The 25,674-nt window shown below is 41.4% G+C and overlaps 2 protein-coding genes across 6 annotated transcripts; one reads left to right on the top strand and one right to left on the bottom strand.

Moving 5' to 3' along the window:
- Positions 1–451: 451 nt before the first annotated feature.
- On the top strand, positions 452–16,902 carry CHRNA5 (cholinergic receptor nicotinic alpha 5 subunit). Of its 4 annotated transcripts, none has more exons than XM_027657669.1 (6): positions 452–554; positions 8,528–8,679; positions 8,992–9,036; positions 10,466–10,575; positions 11,550–12,381; positions 14,435–16,902. In XM_027657669.1, the coding sequence occupies exons 3-6, from the start codon at positions 9,010–9,012 to the stop codon at positions 14,594–14,596; spliced, it is 1,131 nt and encodes a 376-aa protein (XP_027513470.1). In that variant the 5' UTR covers positions 452–554; positions 8,528–8,679; positions 8,992–9,009; the 3' UTR covers positions 14,597–16,902. The 4 variants fall into 4 exon arrangements, with proteins under 4 accessions (XP_027513470.1, XP_027513468.1, XP_027513471.1 ...); XM_027657667.1 differs by lacking the exon at positions 452–554 and adding an exon at positions 981–1,096; XM_027657670.1 differs by lacking the exon at positions 452–554 and adding an exon at positions 3,151–3,166.
- Positions 16,903–16,906: 4 nt separating this feature from the next.
- Positions 16,907–25,618, bottom strand: CHRNA3 (cholinergic receptor nicotinic alpha 3 subunit). Of its 2 annotated transcripts, none has more exons than XM_027657663.1 (6): positions 25,225–25,618; positions 23,178–23,317; positions 23,060–23,104; positions 21,790–21,899; positions 19,559–20,570; positions 16,907–18,075 (listed from the first exon to the last, which is right to left on the bottom strand). In XM_027657663.1, the coding sequence occupies exons 1-6, from the start codon at positions 25,277–25,279 to the stop codon at positions 17,947–17,949; spliced, it is 1,491 nt and encodes a 496-aa protein (XP_027513464.1). In that variant the 5' UTR covers positions 25,280–25,618; the 3' UTR covers positions 16,907–17,946. The 2 variants fall into 2 exon arrangements, with proteins under 2 accessions (XP_027513464.1, XP_027513466.1); XM_027657665.1 differs by lacking the exon at positions 25,225–25,618 and adding an exon at positions 23,421–23,511.
- Between the last annotated feature and the right edge of the window lie 56 nt (positions 25,619–25,674).

Below are 25,674 nucleotides of genomic sequence, written 5' to 3'. Positions count from 1 at the left end.
TTTACGGGCGCGGCGGGGACGAGCCTGAGGGAGCGGCGGCACCGGCTCCCGGAGCGGCTCGGGCAGCACGGGGGGCGGCGGCGGGCGGAGTGCGGGTGTGTGGGGGTGTGTGCGGGTTCAGGTGTGTGCGGGTGCAGGTGTGTGCGGGTTCAGGTGTGTGGGGGTGCAGGTGTGTGCGGGTTCAGGTGTGTGGGGGTGCAGGTGTGTGCGGGTTCAGGTGTGTGCGGGTTCAGGTGTGTGGGGGTGCAGGTGTGTGGGGCTGCAGGTGCGGGATCCTCGAGTCCCCGCGGGGCCGGGACCGCCGCCCGCGCCCTGCGCTGGTTCCCGCCCCCCGCGCCCCCTCACGGCCCCCGCGGGGCGGGCCCAGCGCTGCCCGGCCCCCGCCCGGCTCCCACCGCTCCCGGCTGCGGGGCTCGGAGGCAGCGGGGGCCGTGCCCCAGCCATGGCCGGGCGTGGAGCGGGGCTGCGGGGCTGCGGCCGCGCCACCCTGCTGCTCCTGCTCCTCCTCTGTCCCTGCGCTCCCCTGCTCGCCCATCCCGGAGTCCCGCAGGCGGGTAAGGCGGCGCGGGGCGGCCCCCGCGGGCTGAGGGCCGGCGGGGGGAAAAGGCGCCTCAGCAGGAGCCGGGAGGGTGCGGGAGGGCAGGGCACGGCCGGGGGTCGGAGCCCTCCCGGCGCTGTGCGGGTCCGCCGGGGATGGAGGGGGTGGTACCGCGGCCCGGGGGCTCGGGCGCCGCTGCCTCCCCCGGCCGTGCCCGGCTGGGAGCGGTTCGTGAGGGGAAACGGGCGGGATTTGCGGGGGGGGGAGACGCCACCGGGGCCGCCGCGGACCTGCTTCGCTTCCCACGGCACCAAGTTTTGGCCGGACTCGGCTGAGGTGCGGCTGGTGCCGGAGGGAGCGGGTCCGGCGGGGGCTGAGCAGCGCCGGGGGAGCTTCAAAAAAGCGACCGGGACCTGCAGAGACCGCGGCCAAAGCGCCTCGCCAGGGCTGCCCCGGGCACGGAGGGGAAGGTGCCTTTGCCAAACTACGGCTTTTCAGGTGCACATCAGCCTCGGTTGCCACACGTTTCATTACACAGTGGTTATGCTTTCTAAATGTGTATGTGTTGTGATACACCTTAAGGATTTCAAGTGCCACAGCTTTCCCTTTTTGCTCTGCTCACTGGTACAGTTGTAGGTTTGTGTGCCTGCGGCTGGTACGGAGGTAAACTTTCAGAATATATTTTAGTAATTGCAGTTTCGCGCATGGATGTGACTGCACATAAAAACAACCCTCTTAAGAATTTATAACAGAGCTCTCTTTAGTTTGGTCATGCGTTATTTCTTCGACTTCAAAAGAGTCAGTCTGGTAATTCAATCAGGATGTAACTTTCCAAGTTGAAGGATGCACGTGAATCTGGAGTGTTTATAGAATTACACAATGATTAAAGGAGCAAAATCACTCGTCAGAGATTTGTTTAGAAACAGTTATTTTAAAGCATTGCTTGTATATAATTTATGGGTACATTGCCAAGAGTTTTGCAGAATGTCTTGAAACCATAACTGCCATATTTACAGGCAGAAAGAAAATGAATGAAAAATGAATTTGACCCTTTTTTAAATATTAGCTCAAAATTGAAAAAGTGGTTGTAAGTATGGTTTGTGGAAAGTTGATTGTGTTGATGTCTTGGTTTTAATTCAGCTGACAAATACTCAGTCTCATATTGCTGAAAGATTATTCTTTGTCTCAGCATTTGGAAAAGTGTTTTTCATCATGAGAGAAGATATTGCTGTGCAAAATCATTTTGTTACATTATATGATTTATATGACTACATGTAATTACCCACAGTTGTCAGGTTAAGCCCAATTTGGCCTTTTGGCACAAGCCAGCAGTTTTGACTTCATTGAGAACTGATCACACAGAGTAAGGATAACATTTTCTTTTCACAATTTTTTTGCTGTAAAATAACATGAAATTTGCTGTAAGAGCGCTTGTGAATTAATTTGGTGCTTTCTTTCATTAGTAGTGAACTCACATTTTATCTTGGATAACTCTGAATTGTCGAGGCAAAATACTTGCTGATTTAAAGTACAATCAAATTATGAGTTTTTTTCCTTGCACTGAATCTTAAACTAAGAGATTACCAAGCACCTCTGGCACTGCTGTGCTGCAGACCTGTGGTGGTGTTTCCTCAGGAGTCCATGCACCCAAACCTTTTCCAGTCATTTTAACAGAGCAGATCCTTCTCCCTGCCCAAAAGGGAGCTGCAAACCTTCCTGCTTGTATGGGTTTCTTGTGATTTTCCTCTTAAAATATTTTGAGATTTCTTTCGAGATTCTTAGGAAGAAAAACACGAGCACTGATTTGTGGAGAAATGTCTGTGTTGATTTGCAGAGGGAACTGTGGAAGGAAGTACTTGCAGTTTCCTAGTTTTTAGAGTGGTAAAACCTGGGGTTTGTGTGATATTCTATGTTCTGAAATCTTCTGCTCTGTATCTAGTTTTGAGCAGAGTACCTGATCTCTAAACAGAGTGTCTGATTTCAGTGAGCTGCAGGGTTGTGTGTTCTGCTGTGTCCAGGACTGGAATTGAGCTGGGTGGGCAAACTGCTGCTGTGCCAGTGCTGTGGCTGCGCTGGCAACTTGGGAGGAGCCCCAACCTGTGTCTTGTTTACATAAGTCCTGGATTTGTGTTCACTTCTGTGATGCATAGCCTCTAATTTTATATGTATAAACGGTTCTACTTATAAGATTCTACATCCTTGTTCTTCCTGTTTCTCCCTGAGCTCTGCACTTGTGTGCACCCTGTTTGCTGCTTGTTCTCAGCATTTCTCAGTGCAGTCCTCACAGTCCATCTTCAGTCCTTAATGACACATCAGCAATCAGTGGAAAGGATGAAATGATTAAAAATGGTATAAAGAGAGATGACAAAATCCTGGATCTGTTACAGGAAAAGTCCCCCTGATTTCAGAGTGGTGGAATATATTATTCTATTACTAATCAAACTTGTAAATGTAAATTATGGCCCAAAAACATGGGCCATAATTATACCTTGATGTTAAGCAACTAGGAGACAGTTTAATTCTACTTTACAATTATGAAGTCAGAACTTTAATTTTTAAGTTTGATTTGGGTGTAAGAAAGACCTTCCCTGCTTTCTGTGGGCAACTCTTGTACCTCTGGGCATGTTGGTAAGTACTGAGCAGTGTTACAGTTCAAAATTCCTCGTAGTTTCATGTCCAATATATGTCATTTTATTTTGCTGTTGGTTGGGCAGAGGTTGATGTGTGAGGTAAGAGAGAAGGCAGAAATCCTCCCAATAGCTTGAAAGCCCTGTGTATGGGAATATATATGTATATGTACCTTTTCTGTGCTTGTAGATGTAGTTTTTTAAACAGGGGAGAAAAAAAAAACTAGTTCTGGGGAGTTCAGAATGTAACAGCTGGCTTTTCTGACCCTTTCTCAGTAAATTGGGTGGAGTTAGTAATGCTGCTTTGACTTACAGACATCCTAGAAAAGATGATTTTGATCTCTCTAAATGCTCGCTGTTAATTAAACGCTCGACTGTTTGTGATTGGGTTCTTGGCAATTTGTAAAGCACGGGAGGAAAAGTAGGCCAAAAACTTGAAGACCATGCAGAAAGTGTGAGTCATGGTCCTTTTGAAAGGGAGGGGGGAGTCAGTACAGAAATACAACTTCCATTTTATGCTTCATTTACTGTATTACATGTATTTTCTACTTAATGAAGTAATGGTGGGAAATCATCTCAATAAATACGAGTGTACTGAAGGCAGGTGTACTCTATATATTCATTCACCTTCCAGGCTTGTAAGAAAATTATTAGTTGTAGTTTATAGTAGTTAGATTTGTGGATAATAGTCTGTATGTTATGATAACACAGAGTTAAACAATATAATGTTAAAAGTATGGATATTTCGCAATGTTTCTTGTCCTTAGCAGTGTTTCATTGTAATGGTGTGTGGTTAAAAATGTGCATTAGTAATATATATTACTTCTGAATCCACATCTTAAGGCTTCTGAAAAGTGACCCTTTCCTTTTCCCCATGGACTTCCTTTGAAAATGCACCAGGTAGTGATGCAAAGAAAAGCTGAAATCATTAACACTCAGCTATATCAATTAGCAAATGCTTTGAACTGCACTGTTTAATGTATAAGGACCAGCATTATACCTGCAGTCCCAATGTGGTTCTTAGACACATGATCTAAGGAGCTGCAGAGGAATGCAGAGTTCAGAGAAAGCTTAATCTTTGGAGAAACACGGACTGTGGTGTTCTCTCATTTAAAAACAAACAAATATTTATGAAAATACGTCTGAGGTAAAGCTGCAACACTGACTGTTTAACTGGTAGTTCTTATAACAAGAATAATGCTGCCAAATCATATTAAGATGCTAAGAAATTTAATGCCATAATGGTACAGGAAGAAACGATTGAAAAAGATGGATTTTACAAAAGAAGAACACTTTTGTGGTTTATCTGTGGCATTTAAAAAGTCCACTATCAGCAGCACAAGTGAAATTTTGACTTGAGAATGTGAACAAGATGAAGAGACATGGACATGTTTTGTCGTGCTGTTCATGCATCTGAGACCCATGTAATGCTTCCTCCTATTTTCTGAGTAGTTCTTCCAAAGTACTTTAGTAAAAGAAGTTTGTTAAGTGCTTAGGGAGGAAATGGTAGAACTGAATTTTTAAATACAATTTTGTCTAAGATCAAGTGTTTAATTAGAATTTTTACTTAACCATTTTGTCAGAAGTGTTCTCCAGCTCTTTCAGGGTTTAACAAAAATTTGAATCATCAGTCTGCTTTGTGCATAAACATTTGTTTCCTTTGTGCAGGATTCAAATTTAGGCCATCCAGCATCCTATGTGATTTAGGGGTTGTTTGGGTGGGGTTTTTTTTGACGTGGAATCCCACAGAGAGGGAGTGAGAAGGGTTTAAGGTGCAAGTAATCAAGTAAATGTTGTCAGTGAGATTTCTCACTGCACAGTAGAGAGCTCCCTTTGACCGAGGCTGCAGAGGTTACCCTGCCCCAGCAAAAATGAAACCACACAAATACAGACAAGCTTAGAATTGCCCTTCAGAGGCCACAAATCTCCCAAGTTTATTTTAGAACAGGGAGCTTGTGGCAGGGGTGATGCTTCCATAATCTCTTGCCATCTGATTTAGGATGAGGTTGTGCTCCGGGTTGTGTGTTTGCTAATCTTGCTAGTCATAGGTTTTAACCTCTTTCTGTTTTTTGTAGTTATTCTGCTGCCTTAAACCTCTGACTGTGTTTTACCTGTTCTCTTCTGTACATTTTTTCTGCTGGTCACCAGTTCTTCACAATTTTGTTATTGATACGGGGAGTAACTGAGAATCACCCCCTTTGTTGTAATCTTAAAAGCATATCCACAGTGGAAAAGAGAATGAAACCCATGCAGTCTATGCAACAAATTAGTTGAATGGTCCTGTTAAATAAAATATGCAAGGTAGGGGTGTTTACTTACTTTACTTTAGCTAATTCTTAATATACTGTTACTATTTCCAGCCTCCCCATGGAGCTCTCCTTTGTATTTATAGATCAGTATGCCCCAGCTTCTTAATAAACAGAATAAACTAGAAATATTGAAAAGTGGGGATATTTCTGTGATAAAAAAAAAAAGAAAAAAAATTAGCCAAACTATATTGTTAGTAAATAATGGTCATTGTAATAGATCAGTGAGTGTACTGTAGGTCTGAGTGTAAAACTTTTGGACAAAGGTCTGTAAGAATATAAAAGCAGTAAAATAACGTGTCCCCATTTAGCAGAGCAGAGAAGTTGCTGTGTTTTAAGAGAAGCTTAATCTGGAAACAACACATCCCCTGAAATGCTGTGTCCCTGCACAGGAGGTCATCTTACAGAACACAGAAATGGTGAAAGTGCAACTCTGCCTCTGCATTGCTTCAAGGTCAATTAATGCAGAGAGAATATCCAGCTGCAGAGTCAGCCTCAAACTGTACAGAAAATTCAGTTGAGAGTTGTAACTGTAGAAGGGAAATGTAATTAATGCTAATACAAACATTAAGTATTTATGAAACATTAGGCTGAAATATACACAAAACCATCCATAATTCAGGAAATAGGGATATGGAGATAGAGAAATCAAATTGTGTCTTCAGGAAGCGTTCTTTTGGATGCCTGTAGCATGTAGGACTTGGCAAATCTGTGCATACTTACAAATAAGGAAAATTCCTTGGCTAATGAGGATATACTGAGCCAATTAAAGTAAATATATTTTAACCTAATAGCTGTGAAGGCAACTTGTACGTGTGCAACCTTGTGTTGCTGCATCATTTTTGGCAGCAGTTCTTATGTCCTGTGAGTTTTCCTGTGCCTGCCTGAGGTGTGTTCAGTGGTCCAGCACAGGCTGCCCATCAGATCCCTGCTGCCACACATCCCACAGGTCAACAGCCTGGAGATGGAAAGGTGGCCAGTTGTAGAGCAAGTACAAATAATCCCTCTCCAAGAACAGTGGGTTTGTGAACAGATGAAATTAGGTTTGTGTTTTGAAGCAGAAGGGTGAACTGTCTTAAAACCCAGATGTTGATTGGGCCCACAGCAAGAACCACTCAGCAGCATGTTGGTGTGTGGGAACATCTGGGGGGAAAAGGAGTCCTGCTGCTCCCCCTTTGCTGATCCTGTTCCTTAAGCTGCATTCTGCTGTTGCTCCTCCTGTGACAGTTCAGAGAAAATCCAGTTAGCATTTAAATACTAGTATTTAAAAAACTAGTTAACTAGATTCAGTTAAAATACTAAAATCCTAGCACTGGGCTGCCCCAAAGCACCAGTGCAGAAGGCAGGGAATTGCCTTGTTGGGCCCTGCAGAGCTTTGGGTGTTTTGTCCAAAGGATCTTTAAATGAGAGGCTTTTGCAGCACAGCAGAGCTGCTGTTGTCACAGTGTGATGAGCGGGAAGGAACTTAAAAGCTTGGGTTGCCTGCCTTGGTTGTCTGGGCTGCAGTGGTGGCAGTCACACACAACTAACCTAACTAGCCAGCCCAAATTAATGGCTTTAGCAGTGGTAGCCAAACCTCTGCAATAACTGCAAGTCACTGTTGGTCCAACTCTGAGGCAGCTTTTGCTGAATGAGAACTGACATCCTCTGCAGGGGTGACACTGCCTGATTCACAGTTTAGTAATCCCAGGTAATTCCAGAATTCTAGTCCTCCTCACTGTCTAATAACCTCTGATTTACTGGATGTTGATGGTAATGAACTTCAACTGGACATTGTTTCTGCTGCCTTTAATTGATTCTTTATTTCCTTTACCTTCTTTTTTGAGAAAGATTAAATACAACCAGTGTTTTTTCTGCATGTACTGGTCACTACTTGCTCTGCTTCTGTTATGTTGACTAAATTTACCTCCTCTCCAAACAAAATAATGTTAAGCTTTTAAATCTCTCCTTGTATGGATGACTGTCTCTGGTTTTAATCTGTTTATGACATTTTCTGGTGCTTTTCTGTTTCTGATATATCTTTTTTTTTAGATGGATGCTGTTAGTGAGCACATGATTTCTAGAGAGGTCATGCCATACATTTATGTAATGGCATAATATTTTAAGTCTGCTTTAAAAAGAGATGGTGGTAAACTTCTTTCTTCTGTTTGCTCTGTCCCTTAAAGTGACAATATTAATTGTTAGGTCTTTTTGGCAGTAGTTTCAATTAGTTCAGATCTCATCATTGAGTAGTAAAAATCTCTGTCTAGAGCACATGTTTGTGTTTTCTGGTGATTGTTCTGACTTTTGTCTGGGAATTGGAGAACCCTTCCATTCAAGGTGCTGTGTGTAGTTTGTGCTGATTCTTGAGGCATCCTCATTTGAAGGCTGTTCTTACTGAGTTACTCAGTTAGACACTGATCTTGCCTTTTTTCCCTCCCCTATCTCTGTATCTTCCCCAGGTTTCTCCTTCTCTTGTTTTTTAGGGCATGTAACATCTATGTGGGTTCTCAAGTGGATAAACCTTAGACTTGGCCTTTTTTTTTTTGTGTAGCAGGGTTTCTTCTGATGCAGTTCAGTGAGAACATGTAGGTAAAACCCAAATTTTTCAGGGATTCCCAAAGATAAAAGGACAGCAGTTGCTCAGTGAGGTGCTTGAGGACAACTTACATCTCTCCTTTAAAGTCCAGGCTGCTCTCTCTGTGCAGTTTCTACATCTACAATACTTCTTTTTCCCAAAAAAAGCTCTGCCATGTATTCCATTCTCTCAGGAGACAAAAGAATACATTTAGTTTCTACTTTTTTTGTAAGCTATACAAAGACTTTTAGCTGTTGAATTGACTCCTTGAGAGCTACAAAAAAGAACTAGAAAGGTTTCCAGTCAGTTTAACATCAGGATAGGTAGAGGACAGACTGGGAAATAGAATTGCATAAGCATTTAAGATGTAAAACAGTGGGGAGGGAAAGTGCTCTGCAGGCAAGAGCAGCAAAGTTTATACATGACAGATCTGGCCAAACATTAGATGAAATAATGTATAAAACATGAAATCAGTGGTAATAAATTCCTTTTTTCATAGGTGTGTCTGAACCTTCTTTCATTGCTAAGAGTGAGGATCGTTTGTTCAAGCATTTATTTGAAGACTATCAGAGGTGGGTTCGTCCAGTGGAGCGCTTGAATGACACAATAAAAATCAAGTTTGGCCTTGCAATCTCTCAGCTGGTGGATGTGGTATGTACAGCTAATAAGTTGGAGTGTTTTCTTCACCAACTTTAAAATTCTGGAGCATAATGTCACGTGAAATAATTGTGCATATTTTAGCTTAAACACAGTAGATTAATCTTCTAAAATTGTTGTCAGTGTAATGAAGAAATGCACTGTGGATGCATGTGTGATGTCCTCAGATGAACATACTTAGTGACTGGAATGCTTTCAGAAGTGTATTTTGTACTCTACATTACAGACCTCTATGAACTAAAGCAGCTATTTAACTGTGAATGTTCTGTGCTGGTTATTTTTTGTAACATATGCTTCTCTTTATAGGATGAGAAAAATCAGTTGATGACAACAAATGTGTGGTTGAAACAGGTATGTGTAAAAATATTGATGAAAAATTCTGAAGCTCCGTAACTGCAAAGGAAAATCTGGAAGAAACTGTTCTAATTACTTGTATATTTAAAAAAACTTAGTTGCTGCATGAATTTTTTTCCTTCACACAGTATCTTTGTAAAACGTCCCTAGAAATGCTTTAAGGGATTAACTGTTACAAACCTCTTAAAAAAAAACATAACAAATGCACAAAAAAGGTAAATAAAAATGAGGTAAATAAAAATGTACCAAATCAAAAGAAATCTGATATACCATTGCATGGCCAATGCATGGCATGTATGCAACCATCACTTGCTGCTTCAGTAGAAAAGTTTTCATTCAAAAGCTTTATTAAGAAAAGCCTGGGTTGCTGTAGTGTCCTGTAAAATAGCTTTGAGTTCTATTTCTTCTGGGATATTTGAGATTATGGCATAAACATCACTGAAGAGTTTCAGTTTCAAAGTTGTATATGCTTGCTGTAAGGAAATACTTTTCCCTCTCAGGAATATTTGGGTTTGGGCAGAAAAAAGCCTCAAGCTTTATAATAATCAGGGTCCAGTGCTGAACTTAATTGGCAATATTAACTTGGGAAATGCTGCTCACAAGTCATTCTTGATTTAACTTAGCAGAATGTTTGCAGACCCCCATTATACTCACTGTTTTTGTTTGGTTGCATTTTTTTGCTTTGTTTTATTTTTTCCCTGTTGATTCCCTCCTTTTCCAGTAACTGTAATTTCAGGCCAAGTTTTTATTTTCAGGGAAACTTTGAGACTACCCAGCAAATGTGTTGCTGATAACACCTTGTGCTCTCTTTAATAGTTTCTGCAGATCTTGTGGAACCAGCTGAACCACTTTAAATGAAATAAGAGCTGACCTGTATATATGTTTAAAATTCTGTTTGATGGTGAATTCTTAGAAACTTAAATTCTTCCTCTTGAGCTTGTAGTTCAAGTGTAAAATTACCAAAACACTACTGTGCTTTTAATGGTGCTATTTTTAGTGTTGCTGGTAGAAATCAAAACTGCCTTTTAAGAGTTGCATCATGATGGATTTTTTTTTCTGTTATGAAAAAGTCTAAATTGCTTCTGATTAGCTTCCAGTGTTTGGTATTGATTCAGAACAAACTTTTTTCAAACTTAATTTATACAATTAAATTATGTTATAGCAGCCCTTACTTATGTATACATGCTCTGAAAAAGGAACTTAATATCTCAAGTTCTGTACAGAAGTAATGTCCAGGGGCTCTTACAACAGAAAACAAATACTGAGTGAGGTAACTACATGACTGTTCAGCAAATTAATTGGTTTTACAGATTTTAGAAGCCAGTCTCACTGTTTTGAATTGCCTTATTATCTGTTTTCATCTGGTGTTGCCCTGCTTAAATCTGCTTCCCCACAATAATGATTTTTACATCTCCCATATCCACAGGAATGGATAGATGTGAAATTAAGGTGGAATCCTGAAGACTATGCTGGAATAACATCTATCCGTGTCCCATCAGATTCCATTTGGATTCCAGATATTGTGCTGTATGACAAGTAAGGTTTGAGTCTTTTCACAGAAAACCCATTTATTTTCTGACTTTGCTGTCCCAGCTGGTTCTGGGAGGCTCCTTGGATGGACACATGTGGACATTTAATGGAGCTGAGGCTGCTGGAAGAATTTGCCTCTGAATGCAGAGGGACTTGGTTGCCATTTTAAATGCCAAAGGCTTTGCTTTTCTTCTGTATGGCATTTCTCATCTCTTTAAATAAAGCTTATTTCCATTTCTTCATGTGAACTCCCTGTTAGAAAACAATGTCTTGCACAGTGCTGGGTACAAAGTGTAGGGTGATGGGAGGGAAGCAGCTAATTTATACTGTTATATGTCATATTTAGCATGGAATTGAAATTAAGTACCCTCAGCTTTAAGGGGGGGATTGTGTTGGGTTTATGTTGTTTGGGTTTTTTTAATTTTGAAAATCCCCAAATATCAGAAGCAATAACTTTTGAATTGACCTTTCTGCTCAACTCAGGTGCATGTACAATGCTTTACATTTCCTGACTTGTTGAATCAGGATAAAAGGCTGTTGCAGTGATTGTAAATTCCAGTTTGGAGGTGGCAAACAAGTAATCTTTTACCTGCTTCATGACTTTTTTTTCCTTGATAATTATGATTAGGCCAAATTGAGAAGTACTTATGCTGCATTACTAATAGAAACACCACAATTGGGTCATGCTGTTGAAGGTCAGGGTTTTCACAATCCTTTCATAAGTCAGAAAGTCTGTGCAAGAAAGTTGCAAAGACTTTTTAATGACTTAAAAATACTCTTCACTCTTCCAAAACTGTTTACCTGTGTGAGATTCAGACCTAACCCCCCAAAAAAAAACAAAGACTATGAAGACAGTACCAAATTTTGGCTTTCAAGGGGCATAAGGGATAAAGAGCTGAAATGCCAATAACAAAGCATATTTTGCTAATTAAGTACACCCCCAGACCCCCGTTGTAATTGCAATTACTCTCTTCTTTCAGTGCAGATGGACGTTTTGAGGGAACATCTACAAAAACTGTGGTTAAATATGATGGCACCATTGCTTGGACTCCACCAGCAAACTATAAAAGTTCTTGTACTATTGATGTAACCTTCTTCCCCTTTGACCTCCAAAATTGCTCAATGAAATTTGGGTCCTGGACTTATGATGGCTCACAGGTTGATCTAATCCTTGAAGATTATGATGTTGACAAAAGAGATTTTTTTGATAACGGAGAATGGGAAATAGTGACTGCAACGGGGAGCAAGGGAAACAGGACTGATGGCTGCTGCTGGTATCCTTTTGTTACATATTCATTCATAATTAGGCGTTTGCCCCTTTTTTACACGTTGTTTCTCATCATCCCTTGTATTGGGCTTTCGTTTCTCACCGTCCTCGTCTTCTATCTGCCTTCAAATGAAGGCGAAAAAATTTCACTTTGCACTTCAGTACTGGTCTCTTTGACTGTTTTTCTCCTTGTTATTGAAGAAATTATTCCCTCATCTTCCAAAGTTATCCCCCTTATCGGAGAGTACTTGGTGTTCACTATGATATTTGTGACCTTGTCCATTGTAATAACTGTCTTTGCCATCAACATCCACCACCGCTCCTCGTCCACACACAACGCGATGGCCCCTTGGGTTCGCAAGATATTTCTTCACAAACTTCCCAAGCTGCTCTGCATGAGGAGCCACGTGGACAGATACTTTGCCCAGAAGGAGGAAACGGGAAACGGGAATGGCTCCGAACCCTCAAGGAACACCTTGGAAGCGGCTCTGGATTCCATCCGCTACATCACCAGGCACGTCATGAAGGAGAATGAAGTTCGTGAGGTGGGTGAATTGGTCCTGTCACACTGACCCTGTGCAAGTGGAAATTAGAGAACCAAGTATTGGTTTGCTGTGCACTGTCCTGTTAAAGATGTGCTAGGGATTTCCGGGTTTTGTGCTCCACTGAAAGCTGTGTGATTGTTTCCACTGTGTGGAAAGAAGTGCAAGTATGGTACAATGCTGAGAATTCTTATGGATTTTGGGCTGATACAGCACAGTCCTTGGGTTCTTTAAAAGTCTTCTGCTTTCTTCCAGCAGTTAGGTTCATGTTGTTAGTTACACATTGTGAGGCACTTATGTACTCTGACTGTTCTCTCCAGAGCTGCTGAGATGAGAAGAGAAGGAGATATTTTTCCCTTGAATGTTGCACCTGAAGGCTGTCTGAACAATCCCTTATATTTTACTTATATTTGCCTTATATTTTCAGAATAAATATGACCAAACCATGTTTTTCACCTTTCAATTCCAAATAAAAACAATTTCAATGCTCTAACTTATATTAGTTTAAATACAAGCTGTGGCCCTATGTAGGTCAATTTGTGCCGAGATCAAACATGGACTAGATGACTTCCTAAGAGTTCTCTTCTGCCCTTGTTATTATTTGTCTCTAAGTTATATTAAAAGATGTCAAAGGCTTTTTCTCAGTCTGTGCATTTGCACTCTGAACTACCCTAAATGGATGTCTACACCACTTGGTTAAGAGCACTATGGATCTGTTTTCTTTACATGCTTTTTAAACTGGCACCATTGGTACACCAGAGACTTAAATGTAATCTGCAGGCTAGTTTGGAAATATAGAAGTTTGTGTGTGGTCTCATGATACTGCTGCCTGTTTCTGATGGCACGACCTGGGATTATTTCAGTTTATATGGAAAAGGCTCTCTTCAGAAGCTGCTGGTTGCTGAGAGTGTTCTCACAGTCTAGGAGTAAGCAAACTCCTCTCATGTGCCTTCTCAGGACTTGATTCTGACAGTGTCACAAGGGATCTGGCCTAGATTCTTAATAAATGTATCTGCTGTACTGTTCAAGCAGCTTCTAACAGCTCTGCATTCTATGAACAACAGAAATAATTTGCTATTAAATACATAATTTCTTGTATATTATGGGTTGCTTTTCTTTCTCCTGTGAAGTTACTGTATTTGACTGTGAGTGACAAGAGAAGTGATAAGTATTTTGTTTTTCAGATGTGATGTTTTTGTGACTCTAAACCTCAGAAATTAACGTACAGATGAGTGGGGATTCACTTGTGTTTTATTGCTTGGGCTCCAGAGAGTTTGCAAGCTTTAATTGCAAAAGTTGTTAATAAACACTACACAGCTAGTGCTGTTGTAGCCTTACATCTTGGGAAGCATGAGGCTTGGGAAATGTGGAGAGCTCCAGTTCAACTCCAAGACAATTGTTTGGCAGGGTTTTCATTTGCTTGCACAGTTATATCTGCTGTACTTGCAAAACTGTGTATAGGTATGAACAATCCTATAAAAAGGAAGGTAGTCTTGGAAGTACAGTGAGTGTTGTCCCCAGTGTGCAATTCTGTGCAGCAGGAACTTCACAGTTTTCAGATCTTGTTTGTAACACAACTGCTGCTCAGTACTGTAATTTTATTTATTTTGTTTTTTAAATTGGGAGGTTTACTGGTTTTTGTTTAGGTGATGGGAGGGGTTGTTGTCTTTTTTTTTTTTTTTTCTTAATAACTTTTGTTTCTAGCTCCTGCCTGGGATTTCCACTTTATGCTGTCGTGTGGCATGAATGCTGCAGTGTGTTAGAAAATGGCACACCAGTTTCATCTCTCTATAGATGAGGATTTTCAGTGCTTGTCAGGGTTGGTTTCTGCATTAAAATCTAATGTTGGTCTACACAGCTTACCAATCTTCACAGGGGGCAGTTTGCTCCTGTTCTACCTCCGAGTGTAATTATAAAATGTTGTTAAACAGGATTATCTAATGAACAAGGCTGAAAAAAGTGTACTTTGAAATGATTAAGAGTTGCAGGATGTGGTACTGTATTTTCACCTGTTCCTGCACATACTGACCATCTCTTGTGCTCTTTTATTTCTTAGGTTGTTGAAGACTGGAAATACATTGCTCAGGTGCTTGATCGAATGTTCTTATGGGCTTTTCTTCTGGTTTCAATCATTGGATCACTTGTGTTATTTATTCCTGTTATTCATAAGTGGGCAAGTATAATAGTACCTGCACATATAGGCAGTACAAATGCATAAAAGATTTTTGGAGCTGTCTCCTGCTAATATGGCACCAAGGAGTTTTGCAGTAGCTCTGTTTCCGTGCTCGTCCTTTGTAGGCATGTTTCTGATAGAGTGAAAAGAAAAACCAACATTCCAAAACTAGAAAATTAGGATTATATTAAAGCATGGCATTCCTAGGACACATAGAAGTCAATTTGCTTATTGCCAGTCTACTAAGTTACTTCTAAGCCAGGTCAGAATTAAAAGAACTTTCTCAAGCACTTGCATGTGTGATATATCAAAAAAGCATACACTGACACCTACTGCAAAATAGAAGGATTTAAATTTTTTTAATGATGATCACTGTAGTCCAATTATTAAATTACTATATAAATTGTATTATACAGAGTATTATATTTGCAGTTACACAGTGGAGTTGCTTATTTCGACTTACTATAGTATAAAAAGGAGAATTTTTATCAGCTCTCTTTAATGTGCTGTAAAAGTAATTTAAAATAATAGAAAAAATGCAAGTTAAACTTCCTGCATGTCCAATACACAACTGAAAATAGTGATTTGGCCATGTTTGGCCTCTATAAATTTTCAGTGGAATTTGCTGCTAAATTGTAAATCTTGTCAGTTCTATGATACTAACATGAACATTCAATAAGCCTTAAAATGCCTAAAGCACATTGTATATTGATGTCTCCATCAGCTTTGGAAAGGAAGGCAAAGACAGCTAAATGAGTTCCCAAGTTGCACAAGGGCTGGAACATTCAGGTTTCTTTATCCCTGATGAAGAATTTGATACAGTTTGTAACTTGCAAACTTGTTAATTATTTCCTGTCTTTGCGTGTTTCTCAGAATTCAGTTTTTAAGCAGAGGTTTTTAAATTTTTAATTTTAAGGAATCTGGGGGAATGTCTTTCTGAAGGAAAGGTTATTAAATTATTGTGCCATGGGACCAGATACAGATGATTAACTTTTCACACTTTTGTTAAACTGAACTTAAGAGAGCTGCCTTGAGTGGGTTCTCTTGCTTATAAAACCACGTGTAACTCTAAGCAGCAAGGACTTACAGCTTTCCATTCTTTCTTTCTCCTGAGATTGTTGAAAACAAACTTGCAAGTTTTCAATTATTCCATTAAAATCTATTCTTTACATTGATTCCAACGCCACCTTTCTTCCTTTCTTAAAAGGTTTATTTGTGGAAAAGACTCTAAAATAGTTGAGTGTTTTCCCACACCAAAGTTTTGTCAGTGCTCTTCAAAATATAGTTGTTATCCTGTAGGACTAGCAGAGCAATGCCAAGCTAGAGCAAGTCTGGGGAAGTTTTTGTTTGCTTAAGTTACTACCTTAATAGTAACAGCTTTAGATGAGAAGCTTTGATGTAAATTGTGGTATCTTTGATGATATAAGCTTTTATAGTGGTTATGAATTTGAAAACCAGACACATACTCCCCACACACCCCCCTGGAGCTCCTTTAGAATAACCCTGTTTGATTATAATAGTGATTGCTTATGCCATAACTTATATATAACTGAATATTTATTTCAAATTGTCTTAAGCTGTAGAATTTTCTTGTTTTTTTAAGGCTCACAGGTAGAGAAATGATGCCAGGCAAGCCTTTTTTTTTTAATAACAGTTTATAAATAATTCTGATTGTAAAGGGAGTTACTCTTCTTCAGCTACCCAGTTACATTTGGCATTGGATATCTGTGTTTCCTCTACTGCCATCATAATTTTAAAGGTGAGCTTGCAAAGATTATCTGCTTTAATCCATTAATATAAGAACTTTAACTCCCTTAGTATTACTAAGATTAAACAATGCATCAGTGTGGAAGTTGCAGAAATACTTTAGAAAGCTTGTTTCCTGTTCAAACACAAAATTTCCTTTTATAGTCTTCCTTGGGTTTGAATTACTGAAATTTACTCTTACCCAAACAGAAAGCAAAGTAAGTAAAAAAGTAGATTATATATATATATATCTTATTTTTTTAACTCTCCACCTTATCTCTTTCCCCTCGTCAAATGATGTCTGTAGTCTGCCCTGATGGGCAGCACATTGCCCAGTGGAGTCACAGTCCTTATAATAATTCCCAGTTTTTGCAAATGCATGAATTTCTTTTAGTCACTTCCACAGTCTGATCATGGTAGATTTAGAGCTGACCCTGGAATCCTTGGGGTCTGCAGCTTATCAGGTGTGTCTGAAACAAGAGAATGTTAACAGAGAAATGCACCTTTATCCTGTAACTTATAATGAATGTATTGAACTGTAGGCAATGCTACCTTATCTAGGTTTTTGTTACTTGGTCAAAATAAATGGGAAAAAAGGCACCATTTTCAACAGTTTGATTCTCTTTATTTTCATAAATGTCACACCACTTGATACACTGTATTTCCAAAAGGTTTTCAGTTTGGTACAGAGAGAACACTTAATATTTGTACAAAATATGTTCTCAGTACAGTATTTTGTTGCATTCTTTATTCATGCTCTTAAATAACTTGCAGTTGCTGATTAAAAAAATGAAGATATATATGCCTAAGCAGTGATTTTTAGCATACTTTACAGGACTATTTTGTGTCTACCTGCCTTCCCTTGTCCTAAACCCCTTTGCCTCTGTATCCAAACTGTCCCATCAGAGTGTTTTGATCCTTTGCACCACCTGCAGACTGTCCCAGTGTGTGTTTGACTGGGACACAACTCTAAACATCACTAGGTTTGAGTAGCTTTTTTTCCTGACAGTCTCCACATCCATTACACTGTGGGGATGTGCAGAGTTTACTTCATGGCTGCTTTATTACCATCATCTGCTATTTAAATTCGCTTTCCTTTTGGAACAAACCTGCCCGTGGTCCTCTCTTCCCACACCGTGGGGCAGTTTACACTCCAGGTGGTGATGTCTGCATTCCAGCACTTTGGCACTGGTGCCTTCCCAACCATCCCATCCACATCAGGGCATTCATGGAACCCAGGAGGAACTTCTTCCAGAAGGTCCTGTCATGGTCTCAAGACTCTCTTGGTACCAGACTCATGAAAACAGCCCAAAGCATTCAACCCTTCTTTACTTTCCAAATATTCATGTAATTTTCCATTTCTTTATTCACCCCTTCTTAAACCATTCCTATAAAGTTTAATGTTCTACCTCCATCACTTCCTGCTGTGGCAAGAAGTAGCTGTACAAGCACAGCTCATGTTCCGTGGAGATTAGCTGGCATAAAGGTTCAAAATCATTTCTTTCCCCACGTTTTTAACAAAGCCTTCTTCATCAAGCAGAGTTGAGAGTTCCTTGTTCTGCTACACATGGAAGAGACATAGGGTGCTGGGGTGGCGATACAGAGTTGGTTGGCAGTTTTATTTGATTTCACAACATGTTGTTTAACCTTTACATTTCATCTCCAGCCATCAGGGGTTGTAAAAACAGCCCTGCTGTTCCTAGAATACATACCAGGATGAAAACCCATAGAAAAATGCGGTCGATGACCATGGCAACGTATTTCCAATCATCCTGAATCTGGAAAAATTAAAAAAAAAAAGGAAAAATAATAGCAAGTTGGCATGTTTATTAGAGCAATAATTTGCATTAGCAATTAGTGCCATTTTATATAGATTTTTCTGTGTGTAGGTATCTTTCATGCTACACAACTTACACATCTCTGTTTTCACTGACTAATTCATCTTGAAGAAGCTTTATTTGAATATGCTCTTTGTGGCAAAGCCAAAAGCTGCTACTTCAAATACAGAAAGTTTTTCACCAAGACACTGGACTTGAGGAGATACTTCTCTGTGCCAAAAATGAAAATGTAAAGCTTTACATTCTCGGGTGAAGAAGTTTGTCCAGAAAACTTGACTGAAGCAGACTGCTCCTACTCATCTTTAGGCAGTATGTAAAAAGCAAAAGCTAATTGATATATAGTTATTGGGTACTTTTCTTATGTAGTACTGAAGTTTGATTGTTCTCATGCATGGTGTAAAATTCATCTCTGTACTTTTCTTGCAGAGGAGGTTTCAAAAAAACCCAGATTTTTTCTAATTTTTTTTTTTCTTTTTACAATGAGTGTTATAACAAGAGTGACACTGAAATATTATATATGCTATATATTAACAGTAACCAGGTGATCATTTTAGTTCCCATTGAGATTGCAATTTAAATTTTTACTTTGTTTTTCTTCAGGAGCACTAATAAATGAATAATGTGTTAGTTGGTTTTGAAATTTGTGCTTTTTAGCTTACAACTTGTTTGTTAGGGCAGACTTAAAAACCCAAAGCAACCCTGTATTTTTTGTACCAACTAAATATAAATAAAGCTCTGATTTCAGCACAAATGAAGTAAAGTTAGAATGAGATTAAGTGCTATACTGCAGAGGGTTTAAATTCTGTGATAATTGGGGGAGGGGGTGGCTACTGCTCATAATATGTTTGAGGGACATGATAGAAAGCTTTCCATTTTTGTTTTTTTATTGCATTAAGATGCAGTTTTATGAAAGATGCTGGTCCCAGTCTTGCAGCAGTTGCCTCATTTAGCTACAGAACTTTATTCTGCAGCAGCAACAGAATGAACAACATCATCCCTACAAGGGACATTCACTGGTGGTTTTGTTGTTGATGGTAAGCTGTGGGAGGGAGAATGTAACTTCCCAAAGGCCACAGAGTCAGCAAATTCCACTATTAAGATTATGACTTGGAAAATCCTAACTTTAACTCTGGTGGGATGGATGCTCTCCTATGTTCCCCCAGCAATGGTGACCTTAACATGCCTCATTCAGTATTTATACTGTCAATAAAGAGAATGTTGTGCAGCAGAGCTGCTCCCCAGTTACATCAATTCAGAATTGCACATGCTTGTACACAGCTTGGGTAATTTACTTTTATGAAATAACGGTCTCTGTTGTTTTGGGGTTTTTTGCTTGTTTGTGTATTTGAGATTTTTTCTTGCATTGGAGTCTCAATGACAAAAGGTATCTGCAGTTTGAGCAAATAGTAAAGTATGATCTTACCTCTTTTGCTTCATTCTGCATTTTCATATTTTCTGCAATGTATTTCACACTTTCAATAGCATCTCTCATTTCTGGTGACAGAACTGAAAATGAAAGCAGAGGATCTACAGACTCAGAGCTCGAACTCCTGGTGAGATTGCCACTGAAATCCGAGAACTTGGTGCGTTGGTACTGGCAGCAGCTGCATGCCATGTCTTGACACACAAAGCCATCTTTGCAGCATTTGGCTTCAGAACTGCTGAAGCAATTAAGGTTTGAAAACTCAGAAGTGAACGGTGGCTTTGGCTTCTGGTTGTTCTCTTCATCACTGGCAGGCCTTGTCATGAACATGATCCTGGGAAGTAAGTTCAGGAAAATGGTTCTCACCCACACGGGCATCGTGTGTGTCTTGGGTGTTCTGTAGTGCACATTCAGCACAAATACCGTGATGACAATTGACAGAGTTACAAATATCATGGTGAAAAGGAGGTATTCCCCTATAAGGGGAATTACCAGGGAAGTAGAAGGTATGGTTTCTGTGATAACAAGAAGGAACACTGTTAAAGATAGAAGGACTGATATGCAGAGTGTCACCTTCTCACCACAGTCTGAGGGCAAATAGAAAACTAATACAGTCAGAAAAGAAATCAGCAGACAGGGAATAATCATGTTGATGGTGTAAAATAAAGGTAAACGCCTAATGTAAAGAGAATATGTGATGTCTGGGTATATCTCTTCACAGCAGTTGTATTTGATGTCATGTTTATACCCAGGAGCTTTAATAATAGCCCATTCTCCACTCTCCCAGTAATCTTTCAGGTTCATTGTGGAGCCAATTAAAACTAAGTCAATTTTGGCTTTATCATAAGACCAGGAACCAAACTTCATGGTGCAGTTCTGATAATCAAATGGGAAGTAGGTTACATCTATTTTACATGAGCTTTTAAATATAGCTGGAGGTATCCAGGTCACATCACCCGTGTATTTTAGTAGGGCCTTTGTCTTGTCATCAACCTGGAAATCCCCAACTGCACTGTAAAACACATAAAAATAACAAAAATTAGAATGATCTACTCCAGGTAATTTCATACATTCAGATCATATACATTAACTCTTTAATCTGCTTTGGGAAAGTCAGCAATTACTTATTGACTTGGAGCTGAATTGCATGTGCAGGACTGAGCCAGTGGCCACCATAAATTTGCACAGTTAAACTGAAACAAACAGCTGTATAAATTTACCAGGGAGGAGCTGAAAGGGAATATTATCAATTCCCTTATTAATAATATGGCTCAGTGCAATCAATATTCAAAATGGCAAATAGCAGACTGCAAATGGCACTTCAGCTAGATAAGTCTTGTAGGTCCCTTCCTACTGAACTATTTTATTCTGTTCTATTCTAGATCAATCAAGCACCCAGGGGCTGATAAGAGGATACCTGTATTACTGGTATTCCCACCTCTTCTGTGGACAGTGCAGTAACTATTGAAAGAGGGATTAGGGTTGGGGTGCATCTTTGCCTAAGGAGAGTATTTCGTGAGGGGTTCTTTTGAGTCCCACTTTGCTATCTTATATGATCCATGTGACAAATTCAGTTGTTTCTATGAAGAAGTAAAACTAAAAAAAGTAATCTGAAGTTTTAAGAGCACCGTTAGAAAAGGAGTGTCATCACTGTTGATCCACAGACCTAAGTTTTGGATCTGGGGAGGTAAATCCATCTCCCTGAGAACTGCTTCCCTACGTAGCAGAGGGAGCCACTGAGTTATGGTTTGGCTCCTCAGTGTCTCAGCAACTGACATCTAAAGTAAACTTTCTCTGTGGCTTTTATATGTCAACACTGTTATTAGAAAGGCTGTGAATTTAAATTGTGAATTTAACTGCTAAAAAGCTAGAAGTTGCATTTTTTTTTTCGGTTAAAAGTCTGACTCATAGACAAGAACTCTCCAGTCTAAGGGAATTCCTGCCAGCTCCCCTGGTAGACAGTGATACAAATAACAGTAAAAGTGAAGGGGGAAAGCCAAGTTCACTTTGGCTTGCCCAGTTGCAGCTCCAGGTTAGAGCTGGCTCCTGCCCAGGGATGCTGATGGAGCTGGCATGGAGGTGAGGACAGCAGTGGGGGGGGGTGGGACACAGGTGTGGTGGAAAGCAGGCTTCTCAGTGTATTTGGGGAACTTGCTGCTGATTTTTTTTTAAACTGGTAACATCACCCCCCTTCTTCCTGAATTAAGGAGATAAATATGCAAGAGTCTTACTTGTTATATAAAACAATATCTGGCTTCCAGATCTGGCCAGATGGTACCCGGATGAATTCAGCACCTCCATAGTCTGCTGGATTCCACCGAAGCTTGTAATCATTCCAGATCTAATTATGGACAAAAGGAGTCTGTGTTAGGTTTGTGAAGAAACTGAAATTCAGTGGACTAGACCTGAACCAAGTGTTGTCATATCACTCCTAGGGTTATTTTGGATACACAGTGTTTAGCTGTTTCTTTAACAAACACATATGTGGGGTGTTTGTTCATATGCAGATTGTAGGTGGGCCTAGATATGACCTTATTGGTCACACATAGATGTGACTTACATGTCTGTGACTCTGTGCCAGACTGCCAACTCAGCAGTTGAAACAAGGTGAAAGAAGGAGTAAGACTCTTGTCAGAGAATGTAGGACTTTAATAATAACTTCAGTCTCAAGAAACCAGGTACCTGTGAGATGGTGAGAACAAATTCGTGGAGGCTGTGGGGGTAGGTGTGAGAGCATCGAGTGAGGGGCTCGGGGGATGTGGGTCAGAAACAGCTGCAGGGTGTCGTTGCTCAGTTCAGTAACAGCCTCGGTCCTTCGGGCTCGTTAAACCCCGCTTAAACAAAATCGAATATCAAGCTGAAAGCGGGAACTAAGCTGGTTATTCAGCTGACTGCAACAGTGAGTAACTGCATTTTTAACCTCTAAAGACCCTTTTTAAGTGAGGCAAACACTTTTGGTTTCTTCTCACTTTCCGGGAACCAAACAGCACCAAGTGATGCTGTGCGGGACAGCTGTGCTGAGTGTCAGCCAAGGCAGCGCGTGTGGGAATCTTGGGAGCAAAAATGTTTTATTTAGCGACTCCCAGCCGCTGTAGCAGCGCTGCTCCGCTCCCATCCCATCCCTTCCCATCCCCTCCCGTTCCCCCGGGCAGAGCGGGCCAGTGGCCGCCGGGAGGCAGCAGAGCGCCAAGGACGGGGCCGGGCGGCGCTGCCGGCGGGGAGACCGGGATGCTGCCCCGGGAATGCCGCCGGGGGATCCTGCCCTAGGATCCTGCCCCGGGAATGCCGCCCGGGGATCCTGCCCCAGGATCCTGCCCCGGGAATGCCGCCCGGGGATCCTGCCCCAGGATCCTGCCCCGGGAATGCCGCCCCGGTGCTCCCCGAGCCCGCGGACACCTGGCAGGGCGGGCGGCTCTCCCCGGCCCGGGTGCCCCGGAGCACTCCCGCGCTGGGGGGGAAGGGGGGTCGGTGCCGGCCCGGCTGTCACTGAGCGCTACTCACGTGCTTCAGCCACAGGTTGGTTTCCATGATCTGGTTGACTTCGTCCTGGAAGAGAGAGTTGTGTCGGGAGAGCTGTGTGGGGACAGGCGCCGGCCCCGCCGCGGCGCCCGGTACTCACCACCTTCACCAGCTGCGACATGGACACCTCGAACTGGATGATGACCGGGTCCGAGACGTTCTTGACGGGGCGCACGAACTTGTTGTAGCTCTCGAAGAGCGCCGCGTAGAGCCGGTGCTCGGCCTCGGAGCCGCCGCAGCCTGCGGAGGACACGCGGTGAGCGCCGGGGCAGAGCCCCCCTGTCCGCCCGCTCAGCATCCCCTGGGCTGGGCACTGCCCGAGCCTCGCCTGAGTGGGCACGACCGTGCCAGGGGGGCGTTAGCTTGGGCTGGGGAGAAGAAAAGCAGCTATGATAGAGGTCTTCTCACACACATCTCTGCAAATGAGTTAAAAAGTTTCGGGGAGTTACTGAAGAACTGGAGGTACAAAAGCCTTTTCCCCTCACAGGCCCGGTCCCCTAGACCTGGCAAAGCTGTGGAGCACAGGAAGGGGAAAGTGCAGCCCAACAGACCAGGCCGCTTGTGAAAGGTCAGAACGTTTTGCAATAGGAGGATTCCCAGGAAACAAATCTACTTTCCAGCCTGAGTCACGATTGTGTGATTATGGCAAGGATAACAGCCTGCTTCTTAAAATATAAAAAAAAAAAAGTAATAAAATTTATTAACTGTTATATTCAAAGACTTTTCAGCACATTCAAAGAAATATGCTAATTACCCGTTTTTTATTCTAAGTAGTTTTGATTTGTAATAGATTCGTATTGTCCCTTTGCCACTCATAACTGCAGTTCATGGTACCCTGTGGCCTACAGAAAAACTGCAAACTGAAATTCTAAAAAATTAGGGTACTTTACTTGTTTCAGGATGAGGTGTGAGAGCCTGTATTTTACATTACCTTTTTCCTGTTTAACTCACTAGGCAATGACCATCCTAATGCTATTTTAAAGGGTAGTGGTCTTTTATTTTTAGAATGATCTCTTAAAACTCTCTTAAACTCGTTCTGGACAACACATCCCTATGAACTCCAACTGAAAAGGAAAACGAGGCCTGTTTTGTCATTAATGGATGGCACTATGCAAATTTGGCAAAGGCATGAACTGAAGTCTGTTGAACATATTCTGCAGTTCCTGTGAAACACAAATATGAATCTACAGATTTGCAAGGACATGGGGGGTTTTTTGTCAGTTGTTTTTCAGCAGAGAAAGAGGAGGGAGGCAGAAGTACCTGCAGATGACTGATCTGAAATGTTACACAAAGCAGGTGTTACTTTCCAATCTTTGTGAGTCCTCCCCTCTCTCTAGAACAAGAAGGTCCCTCTCAAGTGAATCTACTCAGCTAAAAGTTCGTTTGTTTGGGTTTTGGTTTGTTTGGGGTTTGGTTTGGCTGATTGGTTTTTGCCCCTCTCCCCTTCTCTTGCTCCCTTAGAGGACAATTTTGTTTTCAGATTAGTGAAATCGTTCAAGCCAACTTGCAAGCTAAAAAATGAACACTTTTGCAATTGCCAGTCTTGTCCATATTATTTATTGATATCTCCTATCTCTCATATCAAGATTTCCTGGAATAAATACTCTCGAATCTTTTAGGTAAATAATTTCAAAGCTAGATCTTAACGACTCTGTTATAGTCAGTCCCAGATTGCCAGCCTTTTTACATGTCACTAGCATTAATTAAATCCAGCATCCACCGTCTCTAGAGAAGTGCACTGATGTGGGGGTTTTTATTTTAATATTTTGGTGCTTTCCATATCTGCAGGGAGAAGATGGGCTGTTTGCAGCTTGTATTTGAAGCTCTTTAAGGTTGCCACTTTCTGGTGGTCTTCTCTGCAATATGTGAAACCACACCTTTACATGTAGGGTGCTTTTCCTTAAAGTTAAAATGGCTTTGTGTGTCCTGTTTGGCATCTTTAATCAGGACAATTAAATACTTTACAACGATAAACTTTAAAAACCCACCCGCTGAACAACAAACTGCGTAACAAAAAGAGCTGTACTAGGATTTAGCCCTTAGCTTGGAGTGAGCTTCTTAAAAATAATTTGCACCAAAGCCATCTCCTGTCCACCTTTTCGACCCCCCCTTCACCACCAAACAGTAACAAATGAAGGATCACTCACCTTGGCAGAGGAAGCAAAGAGCAGCAGTCAGGAGGAGAGCGGGGATGCTCTCCATGGTGTTATGAATTACTGCCTGTCGACAGAGGCTGCTGGAGACGAGCGTCGCTGCCAGGACTGTGCGAGCACAGGGAGCGGGGAGAGCTGCGCTCCTCCGATGCGTGAAATGCCTGAAGCAGCAGCCGGCAGGACCCTGAACAGCTCTGCGCAGTGAGCTCCCATTAGGGTTGCTGTGCTGCCCCCTTCCTGGCTACCCGGGCTGTCAGAGCTTGGGAAATGGCAAACAAATTGCAGGCCAAACAGATGTTATTGTAGGCAAAGAGCAGCCTTCTGGCAAGGATAATGGGCAAGAGTCCTTAAAATGGTGCATAAATGAGCCTGGTAGTCTGACGGTGCTAAAGATTTTTCCTGTCAGCTGCTCTGTAGGATCCTTCTCTACCAGAAGCTCATAAC

The sequence above is a fragment of the Corapipo altera genome, unplaced genomic scaffold (genome assembly GCF_003945725.1).
Source record: "Corapipo altera isolate COAL_440 unplaced genomic scaffold, ASM394572v1 308, whole genome shotgun sequence".
Classification (NCBI taxonomy): Eukaryota; Metazoa; Chordata; class Aves; order Passeriformes; family Pipridae; genus Corapipo; species Corapipo altera.
This window is presented reverse-complemented; position numbering and strand designations above follow the sequence as displayed.